Genomic DNA, 14,006 nt, shown 5'->3' with positions numbered 1-14,006 from the left:
CTGACAGCTCAGAGCCTGGAGCCTGTTTCAGATTCTGTGTCTCCCTCTCTCTGACCCTCCTCCGTTCATGCTCTCTCTCTGTCTCAAAAATAAATAAACGTTAAAAAAATTAAAAAAAAAAAACCCAAACTAGACACGATGATGCCAACTTTACGGGGTTTTCATAGGGATTAAATGCGCTAACGTGTGAGAAATCATTTGGCACAGTGCCTAGCACATAGGAGGCGATCGTTTTGCATTAGTTCTTTTCCTTTTAGTTTGGCTAATAGCCAGCACCTCATCATTTAACCTAACGGTTAGGAGTACAGACCAGTACAGATGGCCTGAGCTTGAAGTCTAGCCTTATCACGTATCGTTATGTGACCTTGGGTAAGCTGCTTCAAATGCCATTTCCTCAATTTTAAAATAGGGATTAAAAGGGGCGCCTGGGTGGCTCAGTTGGTGGAGCGTCCGACTTCGGCTCAGGTCATGATCTCAAGGTCTGTGAGTTCGAGCCCTGCGTCGGGCTCTGTGCTGACGGCTCGGAGCTTGGAGCCTGCTTCGGATTCTGTGCCTCTCTCTCTCTCTGCCCCTCCCCCCGCTCATGTGCGCTCACCCACTCTCTCTGTCAAAAATAAATAAACATTAAAAAAATTTAAAAAAAATAGGGATTAAAAGATTGTGTATGTGTATTGTGTGTGTGTGTGTGTGTGTGTGTGTGCGGCTTAGTAGTTCTTAGAATGGTGACTTTGGCATGGTGAGCTCCACGTATCAGCTGTTATACTGTTGTTGTCTTTAAGAATCAATTGCAAGCTATCCTAATTTCAGTAGCTGGCGCTTCCTGCATTTCCCTAACCTCTTTTCCCCCAAAGGGCTGAAGAAGTCCAAGAGTGGCCGGGTAGTAGAAGTCCCCAGGATAGTCCTAGATTTGAGGACAAACCCTGTGAATGGGGAGGGAGTCCTAAGTCTTTTTTTTTTTTTTTTTTTTTTTGAGAGAAGAGAGAGGCGCAAGTGAGCAAGGGGCTGGGAGAAAGAGAGAGGGAGGGAGAGAGAGAGAGAGAGAGAGAACCACAATGGGCAGAGAGGGGAGAGAGAGAAAGAGAGGGAAGTGGTGCTCACCTGAAGCAGGGCTGGAGCCCACCCAATGCGCGGCTCGAACTCACGAACCGTGAGATCATGACCTGAGCTGAAGTCTGATGCTTAACTCAGGCACCCTGGGAGTCTTTTTTTTTTTTTTAAGGTTATTTATTTATTTTGAGAGAGAGAGAGAGAGAGAGAGCAAGAGCCAGCAAGTGGGGGAAGGGCAGAGAGAAAGAGCGAGAGCGAGAGCGAGCGAGAGAGAATTCCAAGCAGGCTCCACACTGACAGCGCTGAGCTCCTCTTGAGTTGATGAGGTGTGATGACTGTCCCCTGTGACCCTGCTTCCTAACTTCTTGGAGATCTCAGCTTAGCCTTTTAAATCCATAAACCCCCTTGTGAGTTATGGCCTCCCAAATCAATGGGATTGTTTTTGCTCCTGATAAAGGTCTGCTACCTCCTTAATCCCGAGTTGGCCTTTTCAAAAGAAGCCAAGGGCTTGGATTTGGGGATTTCCAAACACAGTCATATGAGTGGGCTTTGCATGCACATTATTGCTTACCGTGGCATTTCGTAGGAGCTGCCTGGAGCTCCTAGGTGGCTGGGGGCTCACTTCCACAATTAAACTGTTTTCTCAGCTTCAGTGTTTCAGTGCCCCGGCACCCACCCCATTCTCCGTGCTTCTTTCTGGAAGCATCCACAGACTCAGTGCCTGGATGTCCCTCTGAGCCTCCTCTACCGGTCCGAAGGTGCCTTTCCTGCAGAGTGCCTTCACTCTGGCCTACTCCCTTGCATTTGGGACCCCGGAGCCTCTGTTTGCATCATTTTAACCAGACGTAGGGGTAAACGTGTCTAAGTGCCGTACGAGAGTGTGCAAATGTATATGCTTCAACAGCACCATTTTTGGGGTGTTTAAATGCCCACACTGGTACCCGCTGGGGATGGGCAATGAGTGTTGAAGTCACTTCCGAGTGTTGCACATAATTCCCTACATGTACGTGGTCCTGGGAGACAAAGCATCAGTGGTGGCGTCCCTAATGGTGGCCATGCCTGTGACACTGATGTCAAGCCATGCAGCCTCAGAAGTTAGACACCAAACTTTCCCTGCGGACTTTGTCTGGATTTACAGTTCCGGCCACATCTTTCCCTAGGTCTGGGCTCACAGCTAATCTGGAAGGGGAGTGATGTGTTCCTGACAGACCAGCCAGCTGAACCCCATTCATTCAACACCCATTTATTGAGCAAGCTCCTGTTCGGTTTACCAGGCACCAGACTCGTGTCAGAAAAATGGCAGAACACCAAAGGATTAGAGGAGTTTAGGGCAGGGAGATCTCCCCTCGCTAGGAAAATCAAGGGAAACCCAGGGAAGGAGCTGACGTTGAGATGGGCTCTGAAAGATTAAAAGAGGGAGCCCTTTCCAAGCAAGGAAGCTGCTTGCGTAAAGATAGAAAGTAGACCATGGAGAGACTGGAATCGTGACTCATCTGATCTGGCCGGAGTACCAGGGATACAGCGGGAAGTAGGCAGAGATGGGACTAGAAAGGTAGCTGAAACTAGGTGAAGAAAACCCAGAACAGCCAGCTGAGGGGTTTGGACCTCCTTCCTCCCTCTGAGAGGGCTGACTCCTTGTGGTCCCCGAGCAGGGACCTCGTGGCCAGTGCAGCGCTGAAGAATGCACACCTGAGTACATGGCACATGGCAATGGAAGGGAGCTCGCAGTTGCCCATTCATAGTGGGCTCCAAGGAGGGCCTGGGAGGGTTGAGGACAGAGTGGGTGTGGGAGGGCAAGGTCAAGGGTGACTGAGAGAACTGAGAAAGAGCAGTGAGGAGGAAGGAGCTGGGGATGGAAGATGAGAACCGGGGAGGTGGTTTGTCTGGCTGCCCTAAACAGACCATGCCTCCTAGGCCTGGTAGCTTCTCATGTCCGCCATTGCTGTGAGAGGGTGCAGGGGGAGGGCTGGGCCTACGGCACCCCCTACCTATCTGCTGCACAGTCTGTTCGAAGGAGCTCAGAATAACCCCGAGAGCTAGATAGTATAACTAGATAATGGTATCTTCTTTTTGTGGACTAGGAAACAGGAACAAGAAGGTAAATCCACTTCTCACGTTCAGACATCTAATAACTGGTAGAGGTGGGATTCGAACTCAGGTCTTTCTGACCCCAGAGCCTGAGCCCTTAACCACTGTGTTAGAGTGATGATGTCTCCCAGGGCTGTTGAGGCAGAAAGGAAGAAGGGTGAGGGGTTTGTTTTTGTTTTATTTTGTTTTCAATGTTTATTTATTTATTTTGAGAGAGTATGCGAGGGGGAGGGGGGAGAGAGAGAGACGGAGAGAGGAATCTTAAGCAGGCTTTGCACTGACAGTGCGGGGCTCGATCTCACGAACGCTGAGATCATGACCTGAGCTGAAATCAAGAGTCAGACACTTAACCTACTGGCCACCCAGGTGCCCCTCATTTTTAAATGTACACAACAGAGGTGTGAATTTCTTGAGGAGCAAGGTGAGCCCCCATGAGGTCATCAGGAGACCATGTTTGAAGTAAGACTTCAAGCCCAGGGGCTCTGTGGCAGGGAAAGCTGCCCACCCAGTTTGGGGACATTTTTTACCCTTGGCACCAGGGAGCCAGCTCCTGGGAGCCCTGAAATCCCAGAGACATGCCCAGCCCTGACCTGGTGACTGTGCCCAGGGGAAATGAGACAATGGCCCAGGAATGGCCCAGGCCTGGCACCGAGAGCGGGTCCATCTTTGTCTGAATGGCGGGTGTGCTCCAGGGAGGAATGGGCAGAGAAGGAGGTTGGGCAAGTGAGAACCTGTTTGTTGAGATGGTTGCCTCCTACCGAGAAGGACAGCATCCACCTTGTCAATGGCCTGGGTCAGGAGGGTGAGGTGCCTGGGACCCTAGCACAGGGCTCAGATGGGGACCAGTGGTCTGTCTCTATTCCGTTAGGACCAAAGACCTCACCATAGTGTTGACACAGAGCTTCCTGCCTTTTGTGGAAGCCCCAGGGTTCTCCTTTAATGGTCTGGTCATATTCATGACCACACAGCATTTGGGAGGGCAAGCTTTGTGCCACAGTACTGACTCAGTGGTGACTTGGGGCTTTGTTGAATGCCCCATTGTGGTTGGTGATGGGGACAGTGGTTCCGTGGATCTCAGAGGCAACATAGCACGTGTTGTATTGTGCAGTGGATTAAGTGTGGAAATCTTACCCTCTTCGATGCCGCCTGGCGGATTTCTGGGTTTATTTATGCTCTGCCAAATGCGTAATAAGCAAGAATGACAAGTAGCACATTACACGGAGTATGGCCTTTTGCTGTTACCCAGACCCCTCAGGCTGCACAGATGTGTTTTTGACTGTGACCTTTGCTCTGGAAGTACTCATGCCAGTGACACTGCAGTGGTGTTTAGATATCACCCTTGGGTTTGCAGAAAGGGCAGAAGTAAATAGAAAATGAACACTGAGCATCCCAGCCTGCCTTCTCATCCTTTGATTCATTGCATTTTTGTTAAACACCTTCTTTGGGGTGAAGTGAACCATACTGATTAGACTCACAGGCTCTGGATACAGAACTACTGTGTATTTACACTCAGGCTCTGCCACCTAGAGCTGTGTGACTTTGGGCATGTCGCTTCACTTTTCTGTGCCTCAGTTTCATCGTCCATAAAATTGGGTTAATGTCACACACCCCTCTTTCTGGGGTTATTTTGAGGATTGAGGTACTCTGTGAAAAGCTCCGTATTTTACTGATTAGTTTGCTAGGTTCTAGAGATAAATGTGAGCCCTGCCCTTGTGGAACTTATAGTCTTATTGGGGAGACAGATGTTCATTGAATAATCATACAAATATAAAACTACCTGTGTGGGACCTGACCTTGGATGAGACATCAGAGAAAGCTTCCCTGAACAAGTGCGGCTTGAGCTCAGGCCTGACGGATGTCTGCATTTACCCGGTAAAATGGAGCGGGAGGGCATTCTAGTCTGGCCAGAGGAGCTGGTGTAAAATCCTTGGGCATGTCCAAAATGCTTTGGACATCTGAAAGACAGAAAGGAGGCCGGTGTGATAGAGTCCCAGGGAGCAAATAGCAGACCAGGACCAAATGACCCTGTGTGCAGAACTTTGCCTGTGGGTGAGTTTAGGTTTTTACCTAATTTAAAAACAAGGGGAAGTTACTGCAGGGCTTTAAGCAGAGGAAGGACATAATCCAATCACTTTTTGCAAATAACACTGGCTGCAGAGTGGGGGGGGGGGAACATCCGGGAGCCTATCCCCATGGAAGCCATTGGGAGACCCACGCCCAAACTGTCACCCAAGCTTCCTTGATGGGTGATTAAGGATTGCCTACATATGCAAATTACAAGTATTCAGGACAAACCCCAGACCTGAAGGATCACAATGGGGTTGGGCTGGAGACCTTTTCAGGTGACATTGGGAAATGTTGCTATAGGTTCTGTAGAAATGAAGAGAACCTAACTCCACTTTTATCGTATTGTATTTATTTTTCGAACCCTGCTTTAAAAGCAATTTTTAAAGAGTAAGCTCTTGAAGAGCTAAGACTGAGACCGGTTTGACTGCCCATTGTGTATTTTGCCCATGACTTAATATTTTGTTGAGGATGATAAAACTAGGACATAAACCAAGTCAAACTGGTTAACGATGACTTTTCATCATTTACATTCATGGCCTGGGTCTGTGTTTTGTGAGTGCAGGAGAGGTGCCTGGGTAGCACCCTCCCATCTCTTTGATTTAATCTCGTATTGACTTGGGCTGCAGGTCTCTGAGTTTTACCCTTGAGGTGTCCTTGAAAATTCATGACAGAATTTGAATGGGTGAAAATACAGACTTCCATGTTGACTAGTATACCAACATGTCATGGGAGATGGAAGGTGAGGTCAGGTTCTAGAGTCAGAACTGGTTTAGGAGGCCAGCTCTTCCACTGGCTGCCTGTGTGACCCTAGGCAGGCCGTGGACCATCATTGTTTCTCATTGTTGTCTTCTTTGTAAAGTTTCTTGGGTTAAATAAAAAGGATAAGTTCTGTTAGATACCCAGTGCACCGTAGATGCTCAAGAAATGGACAGCCATCCTCCCTCCTCTCCCCTGTACATATTTATTTCCTTACCACTCTGAGTCCAATGTGGTTTGTAGAAAGAACATGGACCCTAGTGGGCAGACCTGTGTGATACTGACAGCTTTGTGTAGATGAGAGTTTTCCAGCATCTGTCCATTCATCCGTCCATCTGTCCAACTAGCCACCATGACTGAGCACCTACCAGGGGATAGACTTGAGAAGTGGGAGCCGAGTAGAGCTGTACCCTCTCACTGAACCCAACTCTCAAGAAGCAGGAATAAATATGTCTTGAAAAAACAAAAGAGGCAGCAGTTGACAATCCAGTCCCTATGTTTTTGCTTTCCACAATGCCCATGAAAGTATGTCCAAAGCCAGTTTCCTCCTGGAGAAAGGGTACCGAGGCAGTGTTGCTATCTGGCTGGGTCACCACAGGCCCCTACAGCTGGTTGCTGTGTCCTACTGGGTGGAGAAGGTGTCCATGCTGGATTTGGGGGTAGAATAACACTCACTCAGGCCTAGTGTATAGACTGAGAATGGAGTCCAGTCTCTGAGGGATCAGGTGTGTAGTGTGGAGCCAACTGGGAGAACTTACTTCTCAAGGCAGAAGATTACTGAGGCTTGGTTAGCTTGTATCAGGGTCCTTTTGGGAAAGAAAGAATCACAGAGCCTTGAATGATATCTCATATCTTCCCTCATTCTTGCAAGAGGGACCTTCCGGGGTTCTGTTCCATGTCTAAGTCTCCAACGCTGAAGTGTGTAGGAGGCCAGCTATGACCTGCAGGGGCCCTGTTTCTGAGCTGTGGCAGTTATATTTGTCCCTTTGTCTAGGGCTGGCTTTTACCCCTTAAAGTCTTGGAGATAAGCACTTAAGAAGCTAGATTCAACTCTGGCAAATCATTGTGACCAAGGATCAGATGAGGCTCCAAGGATATCAAATATCTCCTCTTCTGGGAAATTCTGCTCATGTGGCCCTTTCTCAAGGCTCTTAGCCCTGGAGGGCCGTGCCAGGCCCAGTGGAGGAGGCCCTGGCCTGAGAGGCCAGGAGATGTGTTTTCTCATCCCAACTCTGCTAGAAGTCCTGTGGCCCTGAATGAATCACTTACCTTCCAGAACTTAACCTCACTCAGCCGCCACTTGGCCCTTTAATAATCAGGTTGTACTAGAGGATGACAAAGGAACTTTCAAACAATACTATTGCATCATTTCAATCCACAAATATCACCATTTGTATTATCTTTTGTGTCTCTGCTTTAAACTCCCTGCCCGACTAGATTATAAAGCTCTTTGAAGGTGTGAACCCTGTCACATACCTTGGTACCTTGGTACCTTGGTAAAATATCTAGCAGAGTACTTTTTCACATAGTGGATGCTTTAAAGATCTGTTTGATTTCTTGATTATATATTGGCATACTTGGAAGACCCCTACTCTGAGCCTATTGATGATGACTTTTGCAACAATGCTGGAACTGAGAACCACCATCCCAAGCGGTTGTAACTGACAGGCTGGAAAACCAATCAAGGTGGTCAGCAGATCAGAAGCCGGTGAATGGTGTTATAGTGTGGCCTGAAAGCATCTTGCTTTCTACCTGCAGTTCCTTTCAAGTACACTAACGGACAAGTGGGACCTTAAGACAAAAGATTTCCTCATCTTCCTTCTTTCTTTGAATTTGAGGCTTGCCTGAGTTCTCAGGCTATTTTCCAATTTCTGCCTTGGTGTTATGTGTGTCAGAAGGGCTTTCCGGAGTTGTGCCACCCGTATTCACTACTCAATCAGGGCATTTCTGACCTTCGAAACACCCAAGTCGTGTTATCTGTCAGGTCACTGGAGTTTGAACTCTAAGACAGGTATGAGATATGTTAATTTGTTGGTGTGTGTGTATATGTGTGTTTATAGCCAGTTTTCATGTCCCTGTGTCCTGTGTGTATATTTTTACGCAGTGGCATGTGACTTCACACTACAAATGCTTTCTAAATTATAAGTTTTATTTACCCAATGAACTTAAGCTTTCACATTTGTGAATGTGGTAACAACTTTAGGCTGTCATCTCCTACAGATTGCAAGTTCTTGGGGTTGTAGGATGTAGAATTTTTCCCTCAACCTGTCTCTCAGCTCTAGGTTGACAGATCAGTGAAATGAAAATTCAGTGAAAAAAAAAATCAGCATTGTTTTTGGTCTACTATAAAGATGGAAGTATTGGAACGATTGTTCATTAGTCGGTAGCTAGAGAAGAGCCAGCCTGTATTGAGAACCCCAACTATGATTTTTTTTTTTTTCAGTAGGTATTGCTAATTAGGATGGTCAGGGGCATGTTGTCAATCAACAAAGAGAGTTGAGTTGTCAATCAAAAGAAAGATCTCTCTGGTATTTTGAGAGGGGGAAACAATCCCTGTTTGGGTTTTAAGAAGGACTGGAAGTTAGGGTTTATGTTTCTTATCAGGAGTCTCCTTAAATCTGTGCTGTCACCTCTTGGCTGTTGGAAACTGTGATTGATTGTCTCTGTCTTCTATAGCTTGGAATTGCAATTGGGTTCTTGGTCCCTCCTGTTTTGGTACCCAACATCGAAGACCAGGACAAGCTTGCCTACCACATCAGCATCATGTTTTACATAATAGGAGGCGTGGCCACTCTGCTTTTCATCCTTGTCATCATCGGTAAGGTCGTTAGTACACTGATGGGGGGACAGGAGGCAGGGAGGTTCTGCTGACTTGGGTGGGGGCCTTGTGAACATGGCCCTAGAATGCCATGGACATTTATAGAAACTGGAGGTCAGGCTTCTAATGGTCTTCAGATATCTTAGCCAATACAGTGCTAGCTGGTCCCGTGTACTTTATTAGCTGCTCAGTAAAGGTGTAACTGTAATTAACCGGTTCCCCAATAAAACCTCACCAGAATTAACGGGCAGGCTGCTGACCCTCTTGATGAAGCCCCAGTGAGTCCTTATGATATATATCACAGACACTGTGCTAAGCATGCCTGATCTCCTTGAATCTTCAACAGCCCTATGAGTGAAGGTACCCTTATCAGTCCCATTGAACAAAGAGGAAAAGGAGACTTAAGGCGAGGTAAGTAAAAAATTCAAGATTAGATAGCTAGTAAGTGGCAGAGATTGGATTCAAGCCTAACCTTGTCTATGTCTAACTCTATACTTTAAATTTCTGAAACAAAACAAAATAAAACAGAATTGATTTGCAAACACTAAGAGTCTCGTAGATTCACGTGAGAATGCCTGGGGACCATGTTTTTTGAGGCTTTAAAAAAACTTTTATAAGAGGACTACATGCTCATTAGGGAACTATCTAGACAATACAAAAAAAGCATAAAGAAAAGAATAACCAGGGTGCCTGGCTGGCTCAATTGGTAGAACATGAGACTCTTGATCTCGGGGTTTAACTCATGACTCCTAGATCAAGAGTCATATGTTCTGGGCGGCTGGGCGGCCCAGTTGGTTAAGTGTCTAACTTCTGCTCAGGTCATGGTCTCATGGTTTGTGAGTTTGAGCCCTGCATCGAGCTCGCTGCTGTCAGTGCAGAGCCACATCACATCCTCTGTCCTCCACTCTGTCTGCCCCATCCCCCACCCTCGTGTGCTCTTTCTCTCTCTCAAAACTAAATAAACGTTTTTTAAAAATTAAAAAAAAAAAAAAAGTCCTCTGTTCTACTGACTGAGCCAGCTAAGCACCCCCTTCAGGGTCATGAGTTCAAGCCCCACGTGGTAGGTCGACTTACTTAAAAAATAATAGTAAAATAGGGGCGCCTGGGTGACTCAGTTGGCTAAGTGTCTGACTTCAGCTCAGGTCGTGATCTCATGGTTTGTGGGTTCGAGCCCCACGTCAGGCTCTGTGCTGACAGCTCAGAGCTTGGAGCCTGCTTCGGATTCTGTGTTTCCCTCTCTCTCTGCCCCTCCCCCATGAGCTCTCGTGCACTCTCTCTCTCAAAAATAAAATAAACATTAAAACATTTGTTTTAAATGAATAAAATAATTAAAATTAAAAAAAACTAACTATTAACTTAACCCGTACTAGTTAATCACAACTACCAACCTCAGATAACTATTACTAGTTTTATGTGCATGTGCATTTAATCATGGCGGTATTGGTTAATACGTTTTATAATCTCTTTTATCATCTGAGTGATATTACATGTGCTGTGATGAATTCAGAAAGAGCATAGCAGAGGCTTTCATTGTCAGTTAGTCATTAGTCTTTAAAGGTTAATCGGCTAACATTCCATCTCACGGGATGAAGGTTTCACTCTTCCCTGCCATTGTCACCGTCAGAGTGAACACAGTTTTATAATCCTGTGGCTCATTCACACGTTCTCTTTGAGGCATTCTCTCCCTGGGGTCCAAGATGAGAAAGTCTGATGTCTGATGGCCTTTCAAAGCTGGTGGGGTATCTTGGGCAGACGACTTGCTGTTTCTGGGAGGGTGAGAAGCTATAGGGCTGTGGGTGAAAGCCACAGAACAGAAAGAACAGTCCGGTCTGGGCCCCTCTTACTCAACCAGACTTTGAGTTTCAAACTGCAATGTGCCCAACTTCGGATGCTTGTGTTTGTAGCAGATGAGGGCCTGGGGCTTTGCCTTTGAAGTCCTTGGAGGCAGGACATTTCTACGTTCTCACATTTTTACTATCAAGCCAGATAGTGGCCCATTGAGTCAGGAATTGAAAAATCTGATCTGGATTCTGGTTCGTGGCTGCTAGCTCCTTGAACAAACACTTGCTGTTGCGGAGAAGGAATAACTTCTTGCCTTGCTTTCTTTCCCCTGCTGCAAGGGGAGGTGAACAGGCAAGACAATGGATGAATGGTTTCTAATGGCAGGAAGTTATCTGGGACTATTTCTGGAGAAGGAAGAAGCAGGGCTCTGAAGTTAGGGCTGGAAAGTTTCCTGGGCGGGGTGAAGATCTCTTTGATCTTCAAGGGAGTAAGCCTCAGTTCCAGAGCTTCCTCTAACTGGAGTTAGGGGCATTCTCATGGCATGTGGGGGAGGCTACATGCAGCTTGCCTGGGTGCAACTGGGGCCAATTTAGCCAAACAGCTGGTTAAACTTATCTGCCCCCAGAGAACTGAACGGCAATCAGGGCCGTCAAATCGATTGTACCAGCTGTGCTGAAAATCGAACATAAAATGAATGACTTCCCCACTGTCGCTCCCCAGTCCTTCCTGTCACGGTGACCACTCCTGCAGGGGTATGTGTATTAATCCTCTTGCCTCTTCATGAGGCACGTATCAGACTCAGACTCCGACAAACTGGGAATGGACTCGAGGTTTTTTCAGTACAAGAAGGTCTTTTCACTTATTCAGGAAGTATTTATTGGCTGCTGTGTGCCAGGCTCTGGGCTAAGCACGGGCAACACAGTCCGGTCCCCCCCAGGAGGGGCTGCGGTGCTAAGCTATTCACTGGGCTCACTAATCCCAAAGTCTCAGCTCTCACTTCCTTTCTACCCGTGTACTACTAGTCTGTTACTTTCAGCGCTCTGCTGTGTGTTATTTGCTGCTTATTTTGGGACTCCTTGATCCTCGAACACTGCCTGGGAGGCCCAGCGAGTGCACCATCCAGAGGCCATTAAGAAAAAGAAAAAGTCATCAAAGGACCATTCACTCAGCCACAGGCAGTGAGAAACAGCTTCAAGAGAGTAGGGGCTGAAGGATTTAATGGAAGATTTAATATTGCCTTTTTGCGTTTTAGCTGATTCTCAGATGAGGGAGCCAGCTCCTGTCCATGTGTTGTCTCTGCAGGGGTGGGGCTACAAGGATTTGCAGTGATCTCTCTGTTTCTTTCCTTTCAGTATTCAAGGAGAAGCCTAAACATCCCCCCAGCAGGGCCCAATCCCTGAGCTACGCCTTGGCGTCCCCTGATGCTTCGTACTTAAGTTCCATTGTCCGGCTCTTCAGAAACCTCAACTTTGTGCTGCTTGTCATTACCTACGGTAAGGTGCACATGTGTCCAGGAACGTCCTTAAACTGAGAATGTATGGCCAGAGGCCCGATGTGTCTGTGTGTCTTACTCTTTCCAAATCCCAAATGTGTGTGTAAAGTCATTGCTTTGGCTCAACCAAGGGAGTCAGCTGTGCCTCAGGGCCTTTGCCTGTTCTGTAAAGTTCTTCTAGAAAACCATTCCTTCCCACATCAGGTTGTCTGGCAAAAATGCCTGCTGATTCTCCAAGTCTCACCTGAGTATCACTGCTATAAAGCAGTATTAGGTGACCTTTACCTCTTTTATTGTGCTGTTCCTGGTACATCTTAACACTCAACATTAAAAAAAACAAAACAAAACACTTCCAGGGGGCCTGGATGGCTCTGTCAGTTGGGAGTCTGACTCTTGATTTGGCTCAGGTCATGATCCCAGGATCATGGGATCAAGCACTGCATTGGGCTCTGTGCTGAGTATGAAGCCTGCTTAAGATATTCTCTCTATCTCTCTCTCTCTCCCTCCCCCCCTCCCCCTTTGCCTCTCCCCCACTTCTGTCTCTCTGTCTCTCAAATAATAAAAAAATATTAAAAAGAACATTTCCAGGTCTGTCTTCCCACTAGACTGTGAACACCCTAGGAGTGGAGATTTATGGCTTTTCATCTTTATAGTTCTTTAGCAGTGGCCATCCTGGTGGGGATACTCTAACAATTGTTGAGTGAGTGAATGAATGAATGAATGAAGAATGAATCAGTGCATACATGAATGTTGCCACAGGAACTACTCCTCAACCAACCCTCCTTCATCTTGTAACACTGACTCCTTTTTTACCTGAATGCGAGACAATGTCCCTGTTTCATTTTACTTTCTTGGCTTTTGGTAAGATACATTTGCACATTTATGCTGGTGTATTGGCTTTCCTTTTTTTTTTTTTTCCTTCAAGTTTATTTATTTATTTTGAGAGACTGAGAGGCAGAAAGAGAGGGAGAGAGAGAGAATCCCAAGCAGGCTCCGTTCTGTCGGCCCAGAGCCTGACGCAGGGTTCAATCTCACAAATGGCGAGATCATGACCTGAGCCAAAATCAAGAGTCAGATGCTTAACCGACTGAGCCACCCAGGTGCCCCAGCTTGCCTTTCCAACATGGTGTTTTCTGTGGCTCCTTTCCAACCTTTACTAAGAATGGAGGACCAGACAGGGGCAAGGGCGGAGCTTCGTGGCATTCCATTAAAGAGGGTCTTTACAGACCCATTCAGCTATACGGCTGTCCAGCCTCCATTTGGCCATTTAATCTAGTAGTTCGTTTGATTAAAATCAAGAGTCAACAAGTGTGTAACATGCTTAGTAACCATAAGAAAAAAAGAAATGAGATTGGTTTGACATAACTTATGTTCGGTGAAATCCCAGTTGGCGATAACCTTACATTTTCTGATGGGTCGCAAACCTTGAATTTTAAAGCAACAACAGCATTTACTATGTGCCAAGACCTTTCATGTATGATTTTATTGGACTCCCGTCACATCCCCATTTAACAGATGAGAAAGCTGAAACTCAAGACAGATTAGGTAAGTAGCTCAAGAACGCACAGCTTCGGATTGTCAGAGTCAGGATGCAAAGACAGGTTTATCTAACTGCAAAGTCTACATGCTTAATGCCTATACCCATTTCTAGAATTGTGTCAGAGTTTCCTGTTAGGCTTATCATGCACTTTATCTAAATTAAAGTGTTAATCTGCTGAGATACTAGGTAAGAGGTAGTATCATCCCCAGTAGAGGCACACACCTGTTTTTCAGTCATTCACAAAAAAATAAGCGACCTCTCACCTAGAAAAGTGCTAGATGGGTCTTCAAGGTCTCAGGTCTCCATTTCTCATTCTCTCCGGCTTTTCAGTTCTGAATACGTCTCTGCATTCAACCACAATATAAAGACAAAATTTCCAATATTTAAGATGCCCAACTAAAGAAGTTATATGAGTT

The 14,006-nt window shown here is 46.4% G+C and overlaps 1 protein-coding gene across 3 annotated transcripts in view; it reads left to right on the top strand.

Moving 5' to 3' along the window:
• The window catches only part of FLVCR2 (FLVCR choline and putative heme transporter 2), a 59,045-nt gene that overhangs the window by 21,993 nt on the left and 23,046 nt on the right, over positions 1–14,006 (top strand). For all 3 annotated transcript variants that reach the window (XR_015252166.1, XM_025919366.2, XM_086709223.1), the window contains exons 2-3: positions 8,635–8,776; positions 11,911–12,051. Coding sequence is in view for 2 of the 3 variants with exons in the window: in XM_025919366.2 (XP_025775151.2) it covers positions 8,635–8,776; positions 11,911–12,051 (283 nt within the window). In the remaining variant the exon portion in view is untranslated. The remainder of the gene's footprint in view (positions 1–8,634; positions 8,777–11,910; positions 12,052–14,006) is intronic.

Source organism: Puma concolor, chromosome B3 (assembly GCF_028749965.1).
Source record: "Puma concolor isolate L17-30 chromosome B3, mPumCon1.1.hap2, whole genome shotgun sequence".
Classification (NCBI taxonomy): domain Eukaryota; kingdom Metazoa; phylum Chordata; class Mammalia; order Carnivora; family Felidae; genus Puma; species Puma concolor.
This window is presented reverse-complemented; position numbering and strand designations above follow the sequence as displayed.